This window comes from Prionailurus bengalensis, chromosome A3 (assembly GCF_016509475.1).
Source record: "Prionailurus bengalensis isolate Pbe53 chromosome A3, Fcat_Pben_1.1_paternal_pri, whole genome shotgun sequence".
Lineage (NCBI taxonomy): Eukaryota > Metazoa > Chordata > Mammalia > Carnivora > Felidae > Prionailurus > Prionailurus bengalensis.
The window spans coordinates 2,006,349-2,026,811 of NC_057354.1; the positions used below are offsets into that span (position 1 = coordinate 2,006,349).

The 20,463-nt window shown below is 63.8% G+C and overlaps 1 protein-coding gene across 2 annotated transcripts in view; it reads right to left on the reverse strand.

The window, feature by feature from the left end:
- Positions 1-20,463, reverse strand: part of CDH4 (cadherin 4) — a 541,742-nt gene that overhangs the window by 23,630 nt on the left and 497,649 nt on the right. For both annotated transcript variants that reach the window (XR_006292859.1, XM_043553542.1), the window contains exon 8: positions 6,449-6,586. Coding sequence is in view for 1 of the 2 variants with exons in the window: in XM_043553542.1 (XP_043409477.1) it covers positions 6,449-6,586 (138 nt within the window). In the remaining variant the exon portion in view is untranslated. The remainder of the gene's footprint in view (positions 1-6,448; positions 6,587-20,463) is intronic.

A 20,463-nucleotide genomic window follows, 5' to 3' on the forward strand; every position in this document is an offset into this window, starting at 1 on the left:
GGGTTTGTGGACGTAAGTCGAAAAGCTGAGGAGACCTGGGATTCACAGGACCTGGGGGGCCAGAGCGGGCCCACTTTCAGGCGGTGCGGGCCCAGCCAGCCCCGGGGAGGGCGGAGTTCGCTGGGGGCCAAGTGCTGGCCTCCACATTCGCTGTCCTCCTGTCCCATCTCCAGAGAACGGGGCGGCGGGGGTGGGGGGGACCGCCATGATCACATGCCCTTTTGTTTTTAACACTGACTTGAATTTAACTAAATTACTTAATTTAACCACATTAATTGTTTTCACATGTAATCTCATCCATGCTTCTCTGGGGACGGGAAGCAGGCCATGCGGTCACCACGTACAGCGGGGGTGCCGCGGGGGGGTGCTCAGTCGGTTGAGCATCCGACTCCTGACTTCTGCTCAGGTCATGATATCCCAGGGTCATGGGATCGAGCCCCCAGTCAGGCTCTGTGCCAAGAGTGTGGAGTCTGCTCAGGATTCTCTGTCTCTCCCACTCTCTCTGCCCCTCTCCTGCTCTCCCTCTCAAATAAAGAGAAAAGAGGAAACGCGTCTTATCAGCTGCCAGGTTTTAAACTGCCAAAATAATGCATCTTAATGGCTTCTATCCACCCCCCCTCCCCCGCCAACAGATGAGGAAACTGGGCTGACAGGGAGAGTTCTAGTGACTTTGCTGTGAGTCCCTCGCCTGCAGAGTGAGAGCTAGGGCAGGACTCCAGTGTGTGAAGGCGGGGGCCTGCTCGTGCTGCTGTGACGGGCTGGCGGCCGCCCGTGGCACGTTCAGAGTGCAGCATGGTTCCAGGCGTAAACCTTCACGGACACCAGTGGACGCTCCTGACATCCCCTTGGGACCGATGACACTTTTGTGTAAAGTGGGGACATTGAGAGAGGTCCGGCTATCAGCCCAGGTTACAGGGCTAGGAGGGACCAGGCGGGGGGCTCGTGAGGGGCCTCCTGACTCCAGGCGAGTCAGGGGGAGGGTGGCTGAGCTGGTGGCAGGGGCCTGGGACCCCGGCTATCCAGGCTCCACTCCGGGACCCGAGGACGAAGCCGGCAGGAGGTCCTCGGGGCTGAGTGCGTCCTGGGGGCCACCAGCCCCCCCCCGCCCAGCTGACCCCCATGCTCACCCTCGAGGGGTGCTGAGTGTCCAGTGGCCATACAACCCGCCAGCCCTGCGGCGGAGGCACCAGGCGGCAGCACACGCACAGGGAAAATGACTTTTAATTAACATTTAAGGGTAGGAACTGGATCATGCAAATCCCCCCATCTCCTCAGCTTCTGCTGATTGTTCTTGATTAAGCTCGATAAAAATAGCCTGGCTGTGCGGGGATGCGGCCGGCCCTCGGCCCCGCCCACCACCCCTGTGCCAAGCAGTGTCCTGGGCCCCGCCTGTCACCCGTCTCCAGGGACACACCATGGGCCACCCTGACCCCCGAACCTAACCCACGATTGCCATGTGACCCAGTTACCAGGACGTTAGCACATGGGTGGGGGGGGGGGCGCGCACTCCTGCCCGGAAACTGGTCTCCTCCCCACCCCCCGCCGCAGTGGCCTTCGGGTCTGACCGTAGCGAGGCCGCCCCCTGAGCGCTGTCTTGGCGGACGTCAGGATCCGAGGTACCGCTGAAGCACTCCGCCTTGACTCTCGGACCCTGCGCCCACTCCAGGGCTGGGGCCTGCCCGAGGCCGGCCGGGGCACAGGAGGGGCAGGCGGGACGTCCCAGGGAGCCAGGCTGTGCCCACCTGCCCTTTGCCTGGACGGGGGTCACGTCTGGGGTCAGATGCACTTTCTCTCCAGGGTCTCCGTGCGCTTCCGTGGCGCCCGCTTCTCAGAGGTGTGTGCGGATCAAGGGGTGCCCTCCTCCTGGTGCATCCCCCCTCCTGGTGCCCCACACAGTGCTCCCTCCCCTCGCTCCCTCCTCGGCCCTCCCAGGACTGGCACTTGGGGGAGCCCGCGGGGGTTTCAGTGCGGCTGCGTGTGGAGGGGAAGATGGGGTTCGGGCTGGCAGAGCTGGGCTGGGGCTGGGCCGGGGGGGGCAGAGGTGGTCCCCCCGCAGGCCTGCCCGCAGGAGCGGGTGTGGGGCAGCTGGGGGCCCTCGCTGTGGCCGCTGAACGTGCTCCGCCTCAGGAGGGGACAGGACAGCCACGTGGCAGAGGCGGGGCCCGAAGCAGCAGGCGCTCTGGGTTTGACTGTCTCGCTGTGTGACCTCGGGCAGCCCGGAACTAGCCCTCTGGGCCTCAGTCGTCTCTGGTGGAAAAAGGGGCACTGGCCATGTATGTGATGACCACCGTGGCGACGTCAGGGAAAACCTCTCAGGAAACACAGAAGCTTCTAGGCGTGACCACCAAGGCCACGTCGGGGGGAAAGTCCTCTAAGGAAACACAGAAGCTTCTAGGCATGACCACCGTGGCCACGTCGGGGGTGGCGGGGTATCCTTTTAGGAAACACACAGAAGCTTCTAGGCGTGACAGCCATGATGCTACGGCTCCGTCCCCGGTCCGGGCGGCCATCTGCAGACACAGCAGTGGCACGGGGACACGGAGGACACGCGATGGTGGCCAGTGCACGTGGCTGTTCCGTGTCTCCTTCCTGCTCCGACGACTCTGTGTGAGCCTGACGTTATTCCCAAACGAGCACTGAAGACATCCCAAGGCCACTCAGAATCTACGGACACGGGAGGGTCTCCGAGACACATCGTGAGTGAAAGAACATAAGTCGGAGGACACCAGGTACGGAGCGGGGCGCCTTCGTCACGGTGGCTCCCTTGGTAGCTTTTCGGTTACGCTACCGTGTGTGCGAACTACCTCATTGGAAGCTCAGCCTGGTCTCCACTCTGCCTAGAACTCGTTTGTGGGCCTTGTGCGTAGAGCTGCACACGCAGTCACGGCGGCTCGCTTGGCTCACGCTCCGTATCTGGACTTGGGATCAGAACGGGCCCCTCTGTTCCTGACGCCAAGAGGGTTAACTGCCTCGCCTCCTGGAGCCGGACCGGGCTGGCCGCCTGGACTGCATCAGGGAGGGAAGAAGGATGCGCAGCCGCCCAGGTTCCTGGGATAGTGATGCCGTAAGAGACGCAGAGAAGACCCAGCTGGCTGGGGACGGCACCGAGACAAACTTCGTGACCAACCAGGGACCACACACGGGCGGTGTATCCGTCGCCCTGGCGGGAAGAGCTAGCTGGAAGTCTCCCCCGAGGGGAGGACGCTCTGCCCAGGACCCTCAATCGGGACCCCACCCGGGCCGTTCACCGTGGGGCCTCCCCAGCCGGGAGGCTGGATGTGGTGAGCACCCGAAGTGATGCATGAACCCTTCTCTCTCCCCCTTTATGTTTACTCTGTTTACTTCCATACATTCCCTTTCCCTTATAATCGATACAGTTTTCCTCCATGAAACAGAAAGTTTAGCTATCGTGAACTACTGTCATTCAGGACAATCTTTAAAACAGAGAAAATGATTAAACGAAGGAGGGCATCCACGGACGGGGTGCTCACAGATGGTCCAAAGATCTGAGCTGGCCACGGGGGACCCCCAGGAACGCGGGAGATTGTCCGACCGTGCGGGTGCAACCACAGACGTGGGCTCCACGGGCGTTCTGTTGGATGAGAGAAGCCTGGCTCCGCAGAACTGCGCGACCCGCGTGACTCCATCCATGTGATGTCGTAGGACAAGCAAAGGTCACCTTGGCGATGGACGCAGGGGTGGGGGCTGCCTCTGGGGACGGGCACGGGCCTGTGCTCCTGGCCGGTGGGAACGTTTCCCGGAAGGTCCGTGCGTTATGCCGCATTCCCGTCACACCTCAATAGCATCGGCAAGATCTCCATCCGACTCGAAGCCGGAGACCAAGAGGTCTCTCTGGGAGCGCTTGTCTGGAGCCGATGGGCTGTGTCTACTTTGGCTCCTGGTGTATTAGGCAGCGGCCGACCATCTTGGGCGTAAAAGAATCAGGCTGTTTGGGGGCAGGAGGGTGGGCGCAGGCTCTGGTCTGCCCCATGCTGGAGCCCTCTGCCTTTCCGCCTGTCGCTGCAGCCACCGGTCTGTGCCATCGCCTGCCCTCCCCGGGTGGCCACACCTTCTCCAGGGCACCTGGGTGCAAGTGCGGACCAGGATCTCGAGGCAGCTGGGGGCTCTGAGCATCCTGTCCGGTCTCTGGGAGCTTTTGCCAAACCCCGTGGTGGCTGGAGGTGACCAGGAGGGCTGGGCTGAGTCCTTGACTCCCCGGGTCGCCATGGTGGCCCATGCCCGGAAGCACATCCTTCACTACCAACAGGGACAGCTGGCTTGGTTTCCTTCTGCCCTGTTCCCGTGGCGACAGTGGAGGTCCCGAGGCTGTTTCCTGGGGGTCCTGGCGGTCACGAGGGCTGGTGCCACCACCCCAGCAGACAACAAGGGTTCGCAGTTGGCACCAGGACATGAGCGTATCCCCGGGAACAGTGTCCTCTTGCCTGGGCACCCGCCCGGGACCACCTGAGACCCCTGAGGCGGAAGGTGGGTTCTGAGTGTCCAAGGTGCCCACCCACTCGGCGCAACCGCCAGGGTCGATGTCAGATGCCTGGCGTGGTGCTGGCTCCGCCCCTCACTACAAGGTCACCTCTGGGAGGCGTCCTGCTCCCGAGGGTGCTGTGGTCACAGGCGCTAGCGCGGGCCTGGCATGTCCAGAAGACAGGTCTGCCCGGCCAGGTGTGCGCCAGGCCCTGCTGGGGCCTGCAGCCTGGGCATTATTCTCCTTCCAGGGTCGCTCGGGGCCGCTTCACCCATGTCCAGACTCCCCGGGACATTGGCCCAGGGCCTTTCCCGCCATTGCCCACTGGCCCAGGAGAGCAGGTGGCCGCGGAAGCCAGCCCGCTCCTCGCCAGGTAGGCTGTGGATCAGCAGCTCCGCCCGCGTGCAAGCTACCGTCCGCCCGCTAGATGGCGCTGCGCCCCCACAGGCAAGGCCACCCCGCCGGTTCCGGGATGTGGGAAGTTGGGGAGGGGGGTGGAGGTACAGGGCTGTGGGGTCTGGGGACTCTGCGATTCGGGGACAGGAGCGCTCGGGGCGTGGGGCATGGGGAAGCAGGAGGAGAAGATGCTTGGACCCCAGGGAGGCTCTCGTCTCCCAGACTCTGGCCTGTGAGGTGTCTTCCTGGCGCTGACCGCCTTCTCGGGGAGGAGGAGGGGTCTCCTCTCTGTTTCCCCACCGCCTTCCCCTCCCCCTCCCCCCTCCCCCCTCGCTGCACAGCAGGTGCAGCTTCTGGGCTCCAATCCAGCCGCTCCCACTGACGGGCTAGCAGTGAGGGTCTGGGCAAGTGACTTCGTGTCTCTGAGCCTCTGTCACTGAGGGACTGTCGGGCGAGGGCCCTGACCCTCACAAGGTTGGGGGGACCAGAGCCTGGCAGGGGAAGGCTCCCAGCGTGGCTTGTGCTGTCGCCATTACTGTCACCGTTATTGCCGTGGCCCGCTCACCCAGTCGGCCCTCCGGGAGCCTGGACCCCAGCAGAGGCGGTGGCTCTGAGAGGCCATCCCGAGACCCTGGGGTGGCAGCTGCCAGCCAGCACCACTCTGGGGGCCCTTGCTGACCTGACCCTCCCTCCTGCCCATCCTGGCCCCTGCACCCGCCACACCTGAGGACGGCCGCCTGCCCTCGCGGGGGGGGCACAGCGCCGCTCGCCAAGGACCCGGGCAGTCATCCGGGGAGGGTGTGGACCAGTGAGTGGGGAGAGAGCAGGGCCGGCCCCCCGAAGACGGCTGGGTGGCACAGGAGGGGGTCACCAAACGTGCCGGGCACTGAGTGGGCCGTGAGGATTTCCTGGGGAGGGGCTCCTGGCGGGGCAGCGCTGTTGAATCTGCGACCCCGGGGCCCTGCCCCTGGGACGTGCCGGCACGAGCGAGCGCAGCTGGTCTCTGTGACTCGTGGGCTCTAGACTCAGAACGGAGGCGCATGAATGCCCACCAAGCGCACTTGGTCACCCAGGCCGGGAGCAGCCTGGTGTGGGCAGCCCTGCCTGAGGGGGAGGAATGCCCGGCGTGTCCCCACCCTCCACGACGTTCTGCTCACGGCAACGTTCTGCTCCTGCAGGAGCCCCCCCCACCCAAGAGGTCGCGTTGCATACACGGCCACACGCAGCCGCACGCATGCCTCCCAAAGCGACCGGGCCCCAAAACCACGGGTCAACTCCGGAGGGAGTGTCCAGCCCAGTCTGTCCCGGGCACTTCTCAGAGCGTCCGCTGCGGCTCAACATCGGGCCTCGCGGTGCCAGACCGGAGCACACGTCCCCCCGCACCCACCCCCGGAGGCAGAGCCTTGGCAGGCCCTCCCGCCTGTCTCCCGCCGCAGACCCCGGGGAGGCCCCCTCCGCGTCGGCCTCCCGCTGCCCAGGGCCGTCGCGGCCCCGCCGTCCGTCCCTCCATCACACTCAGGGAGGGGAGAAGCGGCACGAGCCGCACCCGACGGCCGTGAGCTGCGTACTCACCGTGCTCGTGGTGAACTCCGGCGGGTTGTCGTTCACGTCCGTCACCGAGATGATGGCCGTGGCCGTGTTCGACAGGCCGTAGTTGAGGTTCCCTTCCATGTCTGTGGCCTGGACAATGACTGTGTACTGCTGCACTTTCTGGAGGGACAGGGGCGGGAGGGAGCGGGCATCAGTTTGGGTTCCGGCCCATTCTTTCCATCAACACGCACGCTCCCCGTGGCCGGCCCCTGCCGGGCGGGACGCTGCCCGCAGGGGCCCTGGCCGCCCTCGGCTCCCGAGCCGCTGGGAGAACGCTCCCCTCCGCTTGCTGTGGGGCCACCGCGCGGCCCGGAGCGGCCTGGCTGCTCTCGTCTCGGCGTTCCCGGCTTCGGGAGGCGCGGATCATCGGTGCCGATGCAGCAGGGAGAACGGGGGGGCCCGAGAGCACCGTGTCGCGTGGGGTTCGGGAAACCAGGGATGGACACTTTGCAGAGAGAGGGGCAATCCCACGGACACGCCAGGGCTCCCTGAGCCGCCCTCACACCGGCCTCCACATCCGCGGCCCAGAACAGGGTTCTGAGTTCACGGTTTTGTGCCATCGTTTCATCGTTGTCTGTGCTCACCAGACGGAGCTCTGGGAGGCCACGGCTGTCTTACTCGCCACCATGTCCCCAAAGCCGACTGCAGTGCCCACCACACAGAGCATTAAATGTTCCTAAGCGACCGTCGGTGACAACAGAGATGCTGAGGAATAGTGAGCTTGTCCACTGAGGTCCCTTGGTGCCTGATAAGGCGTCTGGACATTTGTGGACAGCTGGGAGTCGCTGAGGGGCCTGGAGAGAAATCACGTGATCCAACAAGCGTATACAAGGGGTCAGCAAACTATGGCCCTCGGGCCAAATCTCCCTACCACTGCTTATTTAATCTGTAAATAAAGTTGTACTGACACAGGGCCACGTCCGCTCATTAGCGCGCTGTCTGTGGCTTGTTTCTGCACGACAACAGCTGAGTGGCCGTGACAGAGATCACGTGGCCGGAAAAGCCTACAACGGTCACTGTCTGGCCCTTGACAGAAGGCGTGCGTCAGCCCTGGGCTCTGACACCAGACAGCATGAGCCGGGTACCCCCGGGGCAGGCTGGGCAGGGACACCACAAGCTTCTCCGGGAGCCAGGGCGGGGGAAACCGGGGGAGGCTTCTGGAAGAGGAGGGATGTGCTGCTCGGAGGTGACAGCGTGGCAGCCCCTCCCCAAGCTGGGAGGAGCGTGTCTGGGCTCACCAAGTCCATCTGGCTGGGCCCTGCACTGGGGTGGGGGCTCTGGGGGCTCGGGAGCGTCCACACACTGTTTCCCACCTAGAACCTGCCCTGTCCTCCCACCAGTCAAGGCCACTGTCCCATGCGACCGTGGCCTGGGGGCCCGGTGCAGCCCACTCCAGGGTCAGGACGCGTGTGGGGGTGGGGGTGTGCTGGCTCCTGGCCCCCATCCTCCCCCCACTTCCTCCCCCTGGCTGTCACTCCAGGTGGTGACAGGAGCCCCTGGAGGAGCAGGAAACCGCTCCTCTGTGCACGCCTGGGTCACTCCTTCTAGGGGACCGATCCGTTGGATGGGGGGTGGGGAGGCACAATCAGGGCTCCTCAACAGGCCTTCCAGGGCCACAGGCACGAGGGGAGGGGCCGAGAGGCGCGGCGGCACGGAGGCCAGCCTGCCAGGCCTCAGTCCCCATCTGTGAGAGGCTGTGTGCCTGGACTCCAGCCTAGTGCCTGGTACACAGTAGACCCTCGATCAGCGTTTGTTAAGTGAATTGAGTAAATGCCTAAAACAGCTGACACTTGTGAAAATGGATAGAACTTGCAACCAAGGAGACGTAAAAAAATAATAGAAATAGCTTCACTCTGGTGCCGTGCCACATTCGAAAGTTTTCTCACAAAAGATAAACCTTTACTTCCTTCCCTTCTTCCTCTCTGTCATCCATTTACCCATCCATCCACCCACCCGTCCCTCCATCATCCCTCCCTCCCTCCCTCCATCCACACACCCCATCCCTCCATCCCCCTGTCCCACCATCCACCTATCCATCCAGCCCTCCACCCATCTACTCACCCATCCCTCCATCCACCCACCCATCCACCCACCCATCCCTCCATCCACCCACCCGTCTACCCACCCATCCCTCCATCATCCCTCCCTCCCTCCCTCCATCCACACACCCCATCCCTCCATCCCCCTGTCCCTCTATCCTCCTATCCATCCAGCCCTCCACCCATCTACTCACCCATCCCTCCATCCACCCACCCATCCACCCACCCATCCCTCTATCCACCCACCCGTCTACCCACCCATCCCTCCATCATCCCTCCCTCCCTCCCTCCCTCCATCTACACACCCCATCCCTCCATCCCCCTGTCCCACCATCCACCTATCCATCCAGCCCTCCACCCATCTACTCACCCATCCCTCCATCCACCCACCCATCCACCCACCCATCCCTCCATCCACCCACCCGTCTACCCACCCATCCCTCCATCATCCCTCCCTCCCTCCCTCCATCCACACACCCCATCCCTCCATCCCCCTGTCCCACCATCCACCTATCCATCCAGCCCTCCACCCATCTACTCACCCATCCCTCCATCCACCCACCCATCCACCCACCCATCCCTCCATCCACCCACCCGTCTACCCACCCATCCCTCCATCATCCCTCCCTCCCTCCCTCCATCCACACACCCCATCCCTCCATCCCCCTGTCCCACCATCCACCTATCCATCCAGCCCTCCACCCATCTACTCACCCATCCCTCCATCCACCCACCCATCCACCCACCCATCCCTCCATCCACCCACCCGTCTACCCACCCATCCCTCCATCATCCCTCCCTCCCTCCCTCCATCCACACACCCCATCCCTCCATCCCCCTGTCCCACCATCCACCTATCCATCCAGCCCTCCACCCATCTACTCACCCATCCCTCCATCCACCCACCCATCCACCCACCCATCCCTCCATCCACCCACCCGTCTACCCACCCATCCCTCCATCATCCCTCCCTCCCTCCCTCCCTCCACACACCCCATCCCTCCATCCCCCTGTCCCACCATCCACCTATCCATCCAGCCCTCCACCCATCTACTCACCCATCCCTCCATCCACCCACCCATCCACCCACCCATCCCTCCATCCACCCACCCGTCTACCCACCCATCCCTCCATCATCCCTCCCTCCCTCCCTCCATCCACACACCCCATCCCTCCATCCCCCTGTCCCACCATCCACCTATCCATCCAGCCCTCCACCCATCTACTCACCCATCCCTCCATCTACTCATCCCTCCATCCACACCCCCATTCATCCCTCCACCCACCCATCCCTCTATCCCCCATCATCCATCCTGCCCCCTTCCCTCTCTCCTTCTAACCACCTGTCATTTATGTCAGGAGAACCACAACCACCCCATGAGGTGGCTGACATCTTTTCCCCTGTGCTGGGCACAAGGGAGCTCTAGAAAGAGGGAGAGGCTTCCCCTTGGAGGTGCATCAGAGATGGTTCTTGAGCGAGGAGCGTAGGGCTCACCGGAGAGGGAAGCTCGGACAGGCAGTGTGAACAGCAGGGGCAGGAGGCCCAGTGAAATCAGCCCAGCACGCGGCCCTGCCCACGCGGCCCTGCGTCTTCTCACAGCTGGGACCACCGGGCACACCAGGGGCAGGTGGACGTGCCGGTGGGGATTCCGGATACCCGTCGTTGCCTTCTGGCTTTTGTCGTGGACAAAATGCATACGGAGCCAACGGTGCCCACACGGCAACATCAGTGAAGACACCTAGCGGTCTCTTTCTGAACGGACGGTACACGGAGAGCGTGGCCAGCGCCATCCTCGACGGACTGCCCGCGACAGCAGCTCGGTCAGGATTCACCTTCACCGGTGCGGACAAGGCACACGCAGAAACCCGCCAGGCCTGGCCTCGTGGCCCTGCCCGCGGCAGAGGCCGCGTCCCCAGGGCAGAAGGAAGACGCCCTTCCTTCCCGTCCATCAGAGGGGCCACCTGTGTCAGGTCACAGCTCTGCCTTGGCGAGGACTAGGACGCTGGTGCTGGAGGCGGTGCCCGTGCCGGGGGAAGGCCGGCAAACCGATCCTGAATCCCCACACGCCTGAGCCTCGGTCCCTCTGCACCCCGCCCCGCGTGCTCCCTGCCCCACCAGGACGCGGGCGCAAAACCCGGTTTCCCGCAGCCTCACTTTGGAAGGTTCTCTGGTTTAATCTGACTTTCTCCTCCCCCCGCCCCCGCAGGACCGACTTCCAAGCCGCACAGAATCTCAGCGGGATCCACCCGTGAAGGGCAGGGGACACCTCGGGCCTTCCTGCACGCCGGTGTCCTTCATCACGGGGCAGCCCGGCCACCCGGCTGGGTCGGCGTCCCTCTGCCAGTCCTGCCATGTGGCCACACGTGCCCAGGCTGGTGCACACTGACTGTCACATCGCCCCCCACGGCCGGCCTGGCGCTCGGGCTCCGTGGCGAGCACCCTGTGGGTGCCATCGGGGGGAGCAGTGAACGAGTAAGTGGGGCCTGGCAAGCCAGTGCCCGGCGCACGAGTGGGCAAGTGACGTGATGCCTGCAGGATGCGGGTGTGCAGGACCACACCCACCCCGCTCCCGGGTTGCTGGCTGCACCCTTCCCCTGGCGCATCACGGAGCCCTGGACTGTGAGACAGCCGGCACGTCCCCGCCCCTGTGCTGGCCTTGCTCAGGGCACACGGCAGCGTCCCCTTCAGTGAGACTTCCCCCACGACCTCTGCCACTGGGGCTTTGACTGTCTGACCCCCGGGGTGGGAAGGAAGGGGGCCCGGTGGAGCAGACATGGAGCGACCAAACCTCCTGCCCCACTTTGCCTCCCAGGGCCACCACCACAAGGGGCCAGAGCAGAGGACCCGAGAGGGCACAGGCTGGAGGCCGAGGGAGAGATCTGGCCAGAGAAGAGAGGAAAAAAGTCTGATTGGAATGTGAAGTCTCTTTTCCACACCGTCCTGTGTCCTCAGTCATTGACTCACAAACGACACGGGACCACCTGGGCTACTGGCCTCAGAGACACAGGGACACACATCATGTGCACGTGCGTGTGTACGTGAACGTGCGTGCCTGGTACCTGTATGCGGACGTATGTATGCACGTATATAGGTATGTGAATGTGTACGGTTGTGTGCAAGTGTATTTGTGTGTACACGTGTGCACGTATCCATGTGTACATCCGTGTGTGCATATTTGTATATGCACACGCACGCACACATATAGGTACATGTACACATAGTGCACACGTGCATGTATCCATGTGTACATCCGTGTATGTGCACGCACACATGTGCACACATACAAGTATATGTATATGAGTATGCATGATGCACGTATCCATGTGTACATCTGTGTGTGCATATTTGTATATGCACACGCACGCACACATACAGGTACATGTACACATACGTGCACATGTGCATGTATCCACGTGTACATCCGTGTATGTTTGTGCACGCACATATGTGCACACACACAAGTATATGTATATGAGTATGCGTGACGCACGTATCCATGTGTACATCTGCGTGTATGCACACATACGCATAGAGGTACGTGTACACGTATGTGCACACACGCATGTATCCACGTGTACGTCCATGTGCGCACATTTGTGTCTGCACACGCGTGCATATAGATACATGTGCATGCGTGTGCACGTGTGAAGGTATCTGTGTGTACATCCATGTGTGTGTGCACGTGTGTGCAGCCCACCACCACTAGAGGGTGTGCTGGTCTTGCTTTTGGAGGGTGGGTGGGGGACTCTCTGGGCCCTGAGTGGGTGGGGGGAAGACGACCCCCCCCAAGGAAGAAATGTGGGCAAGGCCCCAGCAGAGCTGGGCCTCCCGGTGGGCGGGGCTCCGAGACCCGGGCCAGCTCGGCCCTGATCAGGGTTTGCAAGGCTGGAGGCTCCCGGCTTGCGGGGGGTGGGAGGCACTCAGCTACTGTGCTGCTGCTTATGCTTCAGAAAGGACATTCTCAGACCCAGGAATGTCGTCTTTTTGCGGCACCAAATCCCCTTCTGGAACGGCATTCAGAGGCCGAGGAAGGCGGCCAGTCACCTGGCGTCCTTGGACACGATACCCTTACATAACCATCCCGTCGTTACTTACGGGAAGGCTTTGGCATGGTCAGCGGGTTGATGTGTTCATTAAATAAGGCTTCGTGTCATCGTTTCCGTGAGGCCTGGTGTGGGAGCCCTGACACGGCGAGGGACGTTTTTCAGGGCTGTTCTAGTGCCTCCGGCTGGCGACGCCACAGACCACATTTGCCGCGAGGCGCCTACGTTCCAGCGGCCCTGGGGAGCAGGGGTGAAACCCTCCCTACTTTGCAGTGGATCAAACTGAGTCCCGGGAGGGGGGCGCACATGGCTGGTGGATGGTGTGGCCGGGGTCTGGCCGTCTGGAGCCCCCAAAACCTGCCGCCCGGGTCTCCTGGGACAAAGAGATGACCCTGGACCCACAGTGGTCCTTCTCCACGGGCTGAGCTGTGCAGCGGGCCTCTGATCTCCGTATCGGCCCCTGATGGAGCTGCAGGGAGGTGGCCGGTGGGGAGTGGGCGGGCCTGGGCCTCCTGAGTCTCCCACCAACCGCCCCCCTGCTGCCCAGGGGGACCCCTCCTCCTCCGGTGCAGTGAATTTGCCGAAATGGGATCTGGCCATTTTCAAGTTTGAGATGAGGTAAGAAAATCGAAAGTGGGGGGTCCCGGGGGTTTTTGCTTAAGATCCTCATAGCTCAGCATTTAAATTTTGCAGAACATCCGTCAAGAATGCAGCTGGCTGACCTGCCCGAGAAAAGCATCAAAGCTTCCTGCGGGCCCCGTGTTACCCACTCCCTGTGCCGGCCACCAGGACTGCACCCTGACCCACGTCAGGCCTGGGCTTGGACCCCCATGTGCCGGAGGGGCCCGGGCCGCCGCCCCCCCCCCCCCCGGCCCGAGAATGGCCCGTGTCACCCCCCACGCTCGTGTCTGCTGCAGGTGCTCTGCAACGGGCTGGCAGCCGGGATGCAGGTGTAAGTTCAGGCTGAGAGCCCGGCGTCCACCAGGCAAGCCACAGACCCTCCCAGCATCCCTCCTCCCTGAATGAGGCTGGGGTTCTCCTGCTGTCTGGTCACCGCCGGTGCCCCGATGCTCCCACCCTGGGCCACAGGCCCCCTCGTGCTTCCCTGCCTATCACTGTGGTCACTGCTGGAACTGCCATCCCTCAGACGCTGACCTACGGGTACAGTGGGGGCTTGGCCTCCCCCCTGCGCCTGGGGCTTACTTGCTTAGCACCTGGGTGTCGGATCAGGCCCTGAGAACCAGCCAGGAGAGCTCACGGGACGGACACCGTGGGAGGAGGGCTCACGGGAGGGACGCCGGGGGAGGAGGGGACATGGTAGGGATGCCGGGGGAGGAGGGGACACGGGAGGGACGCCGGGGGAGGAGGGGACACGGTAGGGATGCCGGGGGAGGAGGGGACACGGGAGGGATGCCGGGGGAGGAGGGGACACGGGAGGGACGCCGGGGGAGGAGGGGACATGGGAGGGATGTTGTGGGAGGAGGGGAAATAGGAGGGACTCCAGGGGAGGAGGGGACATGGGAGGGACACTGCGGGAGGTGGCACGGGAGGGACACCACGGGAGGAGGGGACACGGGAGGGACACTGCGGGAAGAGGGGGCACGGGGGGGAGGGGGTGCAGGAGGCGGGGGAGGCGGCACGGGCTGCTGCTCCTGTTCACTGGGACTCGTCCCAAGGGGTGCGGGGAGCGTGACCGCCAAGGAACATGGGCTGCGGGTCCTTGAAAGCCCCGTCACCCCACGAGCAGCGACCTCGCGCCTCGGCACGTGCCCGGGGGGCTGGGAAAAGAGTCCAACACACACGCTTGTCCAGGGCTCGCAGCTGCACTGGCCACGCGGCCACAGGTGGAAACAACCCTGACGCCCATCCACCCGTGATGAATGACCGGCTGCGGTCCACGCACACGCTGCAATACGACTTTGGCGGCTCCAGGAGGAACGGAGCACGGACACGTGCTGCCCCAGGGGCGAACCTTGACGGCACGGCACTGGGCGAAGGGAGCAGACCCAGAGGCGCCTGCTCTCGGGCCCCGCTGACGTGACATGTCCTGCCAGGGCCAGCCAGTTGAGACAGACATCGGAACAGTGGCCGCTGGGGGCTGGGGGGCAGGAGGGGCTGCAGGCGGGGACAGCGTTTTGGAGGGCATGACCAGGCGGGGGGGGGGGCGTCTCCACTGCCCTCCGCACCCTCGGGGTGTGTGGGGCCGGCCGCCTCCCCCCAGGGCTGCGGCGATGCTGCGGCCGCGACAAGCCTCACCCGGCCCCCGTCTCCTCCCTCTGCACCGCCAGGTTACTCTCTGCAAACGAGAGAACGTTCCAGCACTTCAGGGACGGCGTCCTCCCTCGGCCGCACGGGGAGTGGCCGCGCAGTCCCCAGCAGCGGATGAGCAGGGTGCCTGGCTGTGTCCCCATCTCCCTCTGTGGGACCGAGGGGAGAAGAGCTCTCAGGAATGACCACCGAGGATTTCGGGGGTCTGAGACCCTGGGAAGACACAAGCCAGTGGTAGGGGGCGGGGTGGGGGGGCTGTCCCGTCCTAGGAGATGCCTTGGTCCCTGAGTCCTGGAGTTTCTCCTCCTCGGGGACCCTCCCGGCCACCCGCCTGGGTCACAGACACAAGCACCTGCACTGGCGGGAGGTGGGGCAGCCACGGCCACGCACACACAGCTCACGCCTGATCACGGAGGGGCCACGTGCCCTAGTTCCTCAAGTCCAGGATTCGGCGGGGCCTGCAGGGCCCGCGCCCTCCTGCACTGATGCTCTGGGCGTTTCCCACTTGGTGTTGCTGCCATCTGGGGCCACGTCATTCTCTGAGGGGGGCCGTCCCCAAGTCGCGACGATCAGAACTGTTCGCAGACGTGGGGGAGGGAATCCCCCTGGCTGGGAACCATCACTCCAGGGGAGGAGACAGCCGATACGTGAGCAAAACGTGCCACGTCAGGTACTGACAAGGGCTGTAGGAGAATGAAAGGGAAGCGGGCCGAGAGTGGGGGGGGGGGTTCGTGGGGCGCTAGCTTCCACGGGCTGGCCACACAGGGCTTCTTTGTGAAGGAGTCACTCGATCGGCCAACTGGTGGGTATCCTGGGGAGGGATGTTTTAGGCAGCGGGAACAGCCAGTGCAAAGGCCCTGAGGCAGGCACTCTGGCGTGGCCGGGAAGGGAGGCCAGCGAGCAGGGGCAAGGTGGACCAGAGGGTGCAGAGGATACAGAAGCTACATTTGGATTTTACTCTGGGGGAGACAGGAAGCCACAGGAGGGTCTGAGAAGGCAGCGGTGGTCGGATCCGGTGTGGACTGGATCCCCTGGCTGTTGAGTGAGGACAGGAGACCAGCTGGGAAGGTGCCATCGAGGTCTGGCGGGCGGAGCAAGCAGGGGTGGGCGAGACAGACTGGAGGGGCCGTGGGGGCAGGGGCCCTGGCGGCCGAGGGCGTGGGGACGCAGGCCAGGTGGGGGCGGGGAGGGGGCCGACACGCGTGGTCGGCACAGTGACCACGTAGGGACATCCCTCCCTCTGTCTGGAGACGCGGCTCTTCCCCCCTCTCCCTTGGGACGGGGTCGCTCTCCCTTCTGCCCCTCACTCTTGCCGGCGGCTTCGTGTGAGAGAACACAGGCGCCGGCCTGGGGCCCGTGGCTGCCGGACGATGGGGCTGCAGGGACCCCCGGGCAGAGGCCAGCCTCCCGGCGCCTCAGGAGAGCAGGACCCAGGATCCAGAGCCTCCCAACTTTCAGAGAATCCAGAAACTGGGACTTTTGTACAAAAATCTCCCGCTTAAATGCCGTTTTAAAACAGCAAACCCTCACTTCTGTGGCCGAACCTGTCTCTGGGCTGCTCGAGACCCTGGATTGGCTGACAAGGTGCCTCGAAGCCGAGGGCACGGGTGACATCCCTGTTCCACCCCAAGGAACGCGCCAGCTAGGGTCACCTGAGGTGGGAGCAGCTTTGGGGCCGCCCGGTGTCTGCCCTCGTGCCGGGAGGGCAGCCACCTACGTAGACGAGTGAGCACGGCTGCCACGCCGGTGGAACTTTAATTACAAAGTTGGATTTATTCACGGGCTGGGTCTGGCCGAGCCCCGGCCAGCACCGCCCTGACATCGCCCTCCTCCGGAGCCCGGGCGAGGGCGGGCCCTGCCCCACCCCCCACTGCCATCCCGTCAAACCGCACACCTCCAGGAAGAGGGTGGCCTCCGTGCGCCCCTGCCCTCCAGCCAGCCTCTGAGGAGGAGGCAGAGATGGGAGACGCCTGTCAGGGCTGAGAAGGCGGGGAGGGCTTCCTGGAGGAGTTGGCAGGTGGTCCTGCCACGACTCCCATCCCAGGGCTGGGACACGGGGCCCGGGCTGTTCCCGTGGGAGGCCCGGGTCCTTGACCTGCCTCCTCTTGCCCTGCACTCACATCTCGGCTCAAAAAAAAGATCGAAACCAATGCAAGGTCCACAGCGGGGGACAAGTCGCGCAGATCCCAACGACGGAAAGCGGGGAGGCCGTGGCGGTGATGCACCGCCAGGCGCCACCGGGGGCCACACCCTTCGGCCGTCGGGACGGCTCTGCTGCAACTGAGGACACAGCGGCCACGGCGAGCGCAGGGAAGGGCACGCGGTGCGCCCTGGTGTTCGCGTCTCTTCCAGAGCGAGGGTGGCGGACCGCTCTTTTCCTCTTGGTGCTTATTTGTGTTTTCTTTAAAAACACGTTTCTAGGGGCGCCTGGGTGGCTCCGTCGGTTAAGCGGCCGGCTTCGGCTCAGGTCACGATCTCGCGGTCCGTGAGTTCGAGCCCCGCGTCAGGCCCTGGGCTGATGGCTCAGAGCCTGGAGCCTGCTTCTGATTCTGTGTCTCCCTCTCTCTCTGCCCCTCCCCTGTTCGTGCTCTGTCTCTCTCTGTCTCAAAAATAAATAAACGTTAAAAAAAAATTAAAAAAAACATGTTTCTAAATATTTATTTTGAGAGAGAGCGTGGGTGGGGAGGAGCAGAGAGCGAGGGAGAGAGAATCCCAAGCAGGCTCCGAGCTGCCAACACAGAGCCAGACGTGGGGCTCAAGCTCACAAACCGTGAGATCACGACCTGAGCCGAAAGCAAGAGTGGGACACATAACCAACTGGGCCCCCAGGGGCCCCCTTACTTGTGTTTTCTACCACGGACATGTTGCTTTTGTGATAAGAGAGACCACGAGGCGTTATCGTGGAGAAAGGCTCCAAAGGCTCCAGCCTGGGCTCCGGGGCAGGAGTGGCTGTGACGTCCAGCGCTGGACCCTGTGGCCAGAAACGCGGCTCTGAGGGTTCACAGCATGCGTGGACGGGCCACCGTGTCGGGAGCGGGCAGGGGCGGGTGGCAGGGTCTGGGGTGCAGATCAAAAGCCCCATGACGAGAGCACCCTTGTGTCTCCTCTCCTCCCCTTTCCGGCGAGGAGAGCGGGAGGACTTCCCGGGCGACATCCAGGCCACACGTGGTGAACTTACCCAGGGCTCCATAAACATGCCTGAACACCGGCTGGCGAGGAACGCCCACCTCCACCCCGCCCGGCCCCGCCACTGCCTCCCCTGCAGTGGGCGTCTTTGGAGGGCTTACAAGGGGCTCATTTTCTAGGAAAACACAGTTTTGGAATTTCCCGTGTGGCCTGCCACCAGGCTTGTCATGAAGCAAAGGGGACACGCCGACCCCGTGACCACAGGATACTCCCCCCCGAATCCGAGGAACGGGACGGCGTGGACTGCGGTCGATGGCGGTGATCCACGAGGGTCATCACACTGGAGCAAAGCTGCGTGGACCCTCCTCCACGAAATCTCTTCGTGTGCCGACAACGCAGGTGCGGCATCCCGGGAACCCCGGGCAGGCGCTGGCTTCGCCTCCCTGTAAGTCCCGTGAGGCCACGAGAGAACTTCCTGGGCCCACCCTCCTGTGGGGAGACATTCCAAATTGATGAAGGTGACCGGCGAGGGTCAGCACGCGGAGGGACGGAGAGCCTGGGTGGGGTCCGTGGTGACGGAGTGACCTCGCCCAGGGGTAGGTGAAAGCGAGTCCCAGTACGTCCAGGGCTCGGCACCAGCCGCACGACACAGCCGTCAGAACAGAAAGCCACCCTTGCCTTCGGAACGGGGCCCAAGTGTCACGTTCGCCATCCCATCCGGCCACGGACACTCTAACCGGGGAGGGTCAGGTGAGCGGTGCCTCCCGCTGGGCACACGGGAGACGCCGGGGCCTCTCACACCTTACGAGGCCTCTGCTGACATTTTAATCATGTAAAAACGCTCAATTTACATAGCTCTGCCTAATTAGACACGGTGGCAATTATGTTTGTGGATTTTCCCGTCCATAAAGATGGCTCGCTCTGCCAGACGGGAAGCTGGCTCCGAGCAGCGTCTGCGGGGTTTCTCTCCCCAGGATGCTGCCGTTCCCGGGGTGGGGGGACCAATACCCTCACGGAGAGAGAAGGAAAAGGCAGATTTGTGTAGGTGTCTCGTGGAGGAACCACGACATGTGGCCTGCGTGCCGCCCAAGGGGCAGGGGGAGGGCGCCCTGGCCGGGCAGGGGCGCGGGAGTCGCCTGGGGTCCCCGGCCCCTGCCAGCTCTGCCCGCTGCTTTACGAAAGCCTGGAAATGGAGCTGTGTTACTGTTTGCCGCCGAGCGGCCCGGACCAGGGCGTCCGCTCGACTGCGGGCCTTTATTCACACTCTCCCGGAGGCCAGCGGGGGAAGCTCAGGGCGGCTGGGACCGAGGCACAAGCAGGAGCTGGGAACATCAGTGAGGGGAGGACCCTCCCGCGGCCACCCCCACCGCGTCCTCTACCCGGAGGCAAAGGCAGACCCCGCGGGGAGCGCCTGTGGGCAGAGCGGGAGTGGGGATCTGGTGCGGGCCACCTGCTACGTCTTGCCAAGCGGCTGAGCCACAGTCCTGGCATCTCCCCGGGGCACAGAGTCACAAACTCAGAGTGAGCTCCCCCAGGGGGACAGACACGGCGCCCTGAATCCTGACGGCTGGTATCTCACGGTCATCCGCCGAGCGTCCCTCTTTCCGCTCCAGGCCCCACTCTCCGATGCAAATGCCACCTTGTCCTGCCTCCTATCAACCATTCCCACTTTAGTATGAAGCTCTGGGTACCAACTCTCGTGGCCCGAGTCCATAAAAGAGGCCCCAAAGAGCGAGGACACATAGGTTGGAGCGCTTGGTAGCTGGGAAACAAAAAAGTCCAGGCAAGTCCTGATGTCTCCGAGCTTCAGTCAGAGGCAACAGGGGAGAGAGATGGGCTCGCACGGATCCAAGGTCTGACAGCAGCAGGCAGGGATAAGGGTGGGCTGGCTGCAGCCCCGAGGGGTATGGGGCAGGCCGCACAGGGCTCAGGTGGCAGGGGTGACAGATTTCTCAGACCGTGTCGCCGCGGGTGTGCCTCCCTGCCGGTCCCGCCCTCGCCACGTCCACCCTGCGGACGCTTCTACACGTTTCTTGAGCAACCGCAGTGCCCGAGGCACCCAGCCGATCGCCGGGCCGTCAGACCGGGCCTGCCATCCGGAGCTCCTCGGGCAGGGGACTCGCTGTAAAGGAGCCAACCAGCTTGCGCAGTCTCCCTCGAGGGGGGGCCGCGAAGGAAACGCCCGGTTCAGGGGGAGGCGGAGGACGGGCGCCAGCCCTGTGCAGACTGGTCAGAGACGCCTCCCTGGGGGCGACGTCTGTGGAGACAGGAAGAACCGGGGCCTCAGGTCCCCGGGGACAGGGGAGGGCGTGGTGGGGGGTGAGCCATGAGGCGGCGGCGGAGGGGTGGGCCAGCCCTCAGCACCTGGGGAGTGGGAAGCTAGGCGGGGGCTGTGGGCAGCATGGGCACAGAGGCGGCTCCTGGCACGTCTCAGGTGCCGGCTCCTTCCTCCAGACCCCCTGACGTCCCTTCTGTCCGGGGACCCCCCCCTTGCCCTACAGAGCTCCCGGGCTTGCCTGG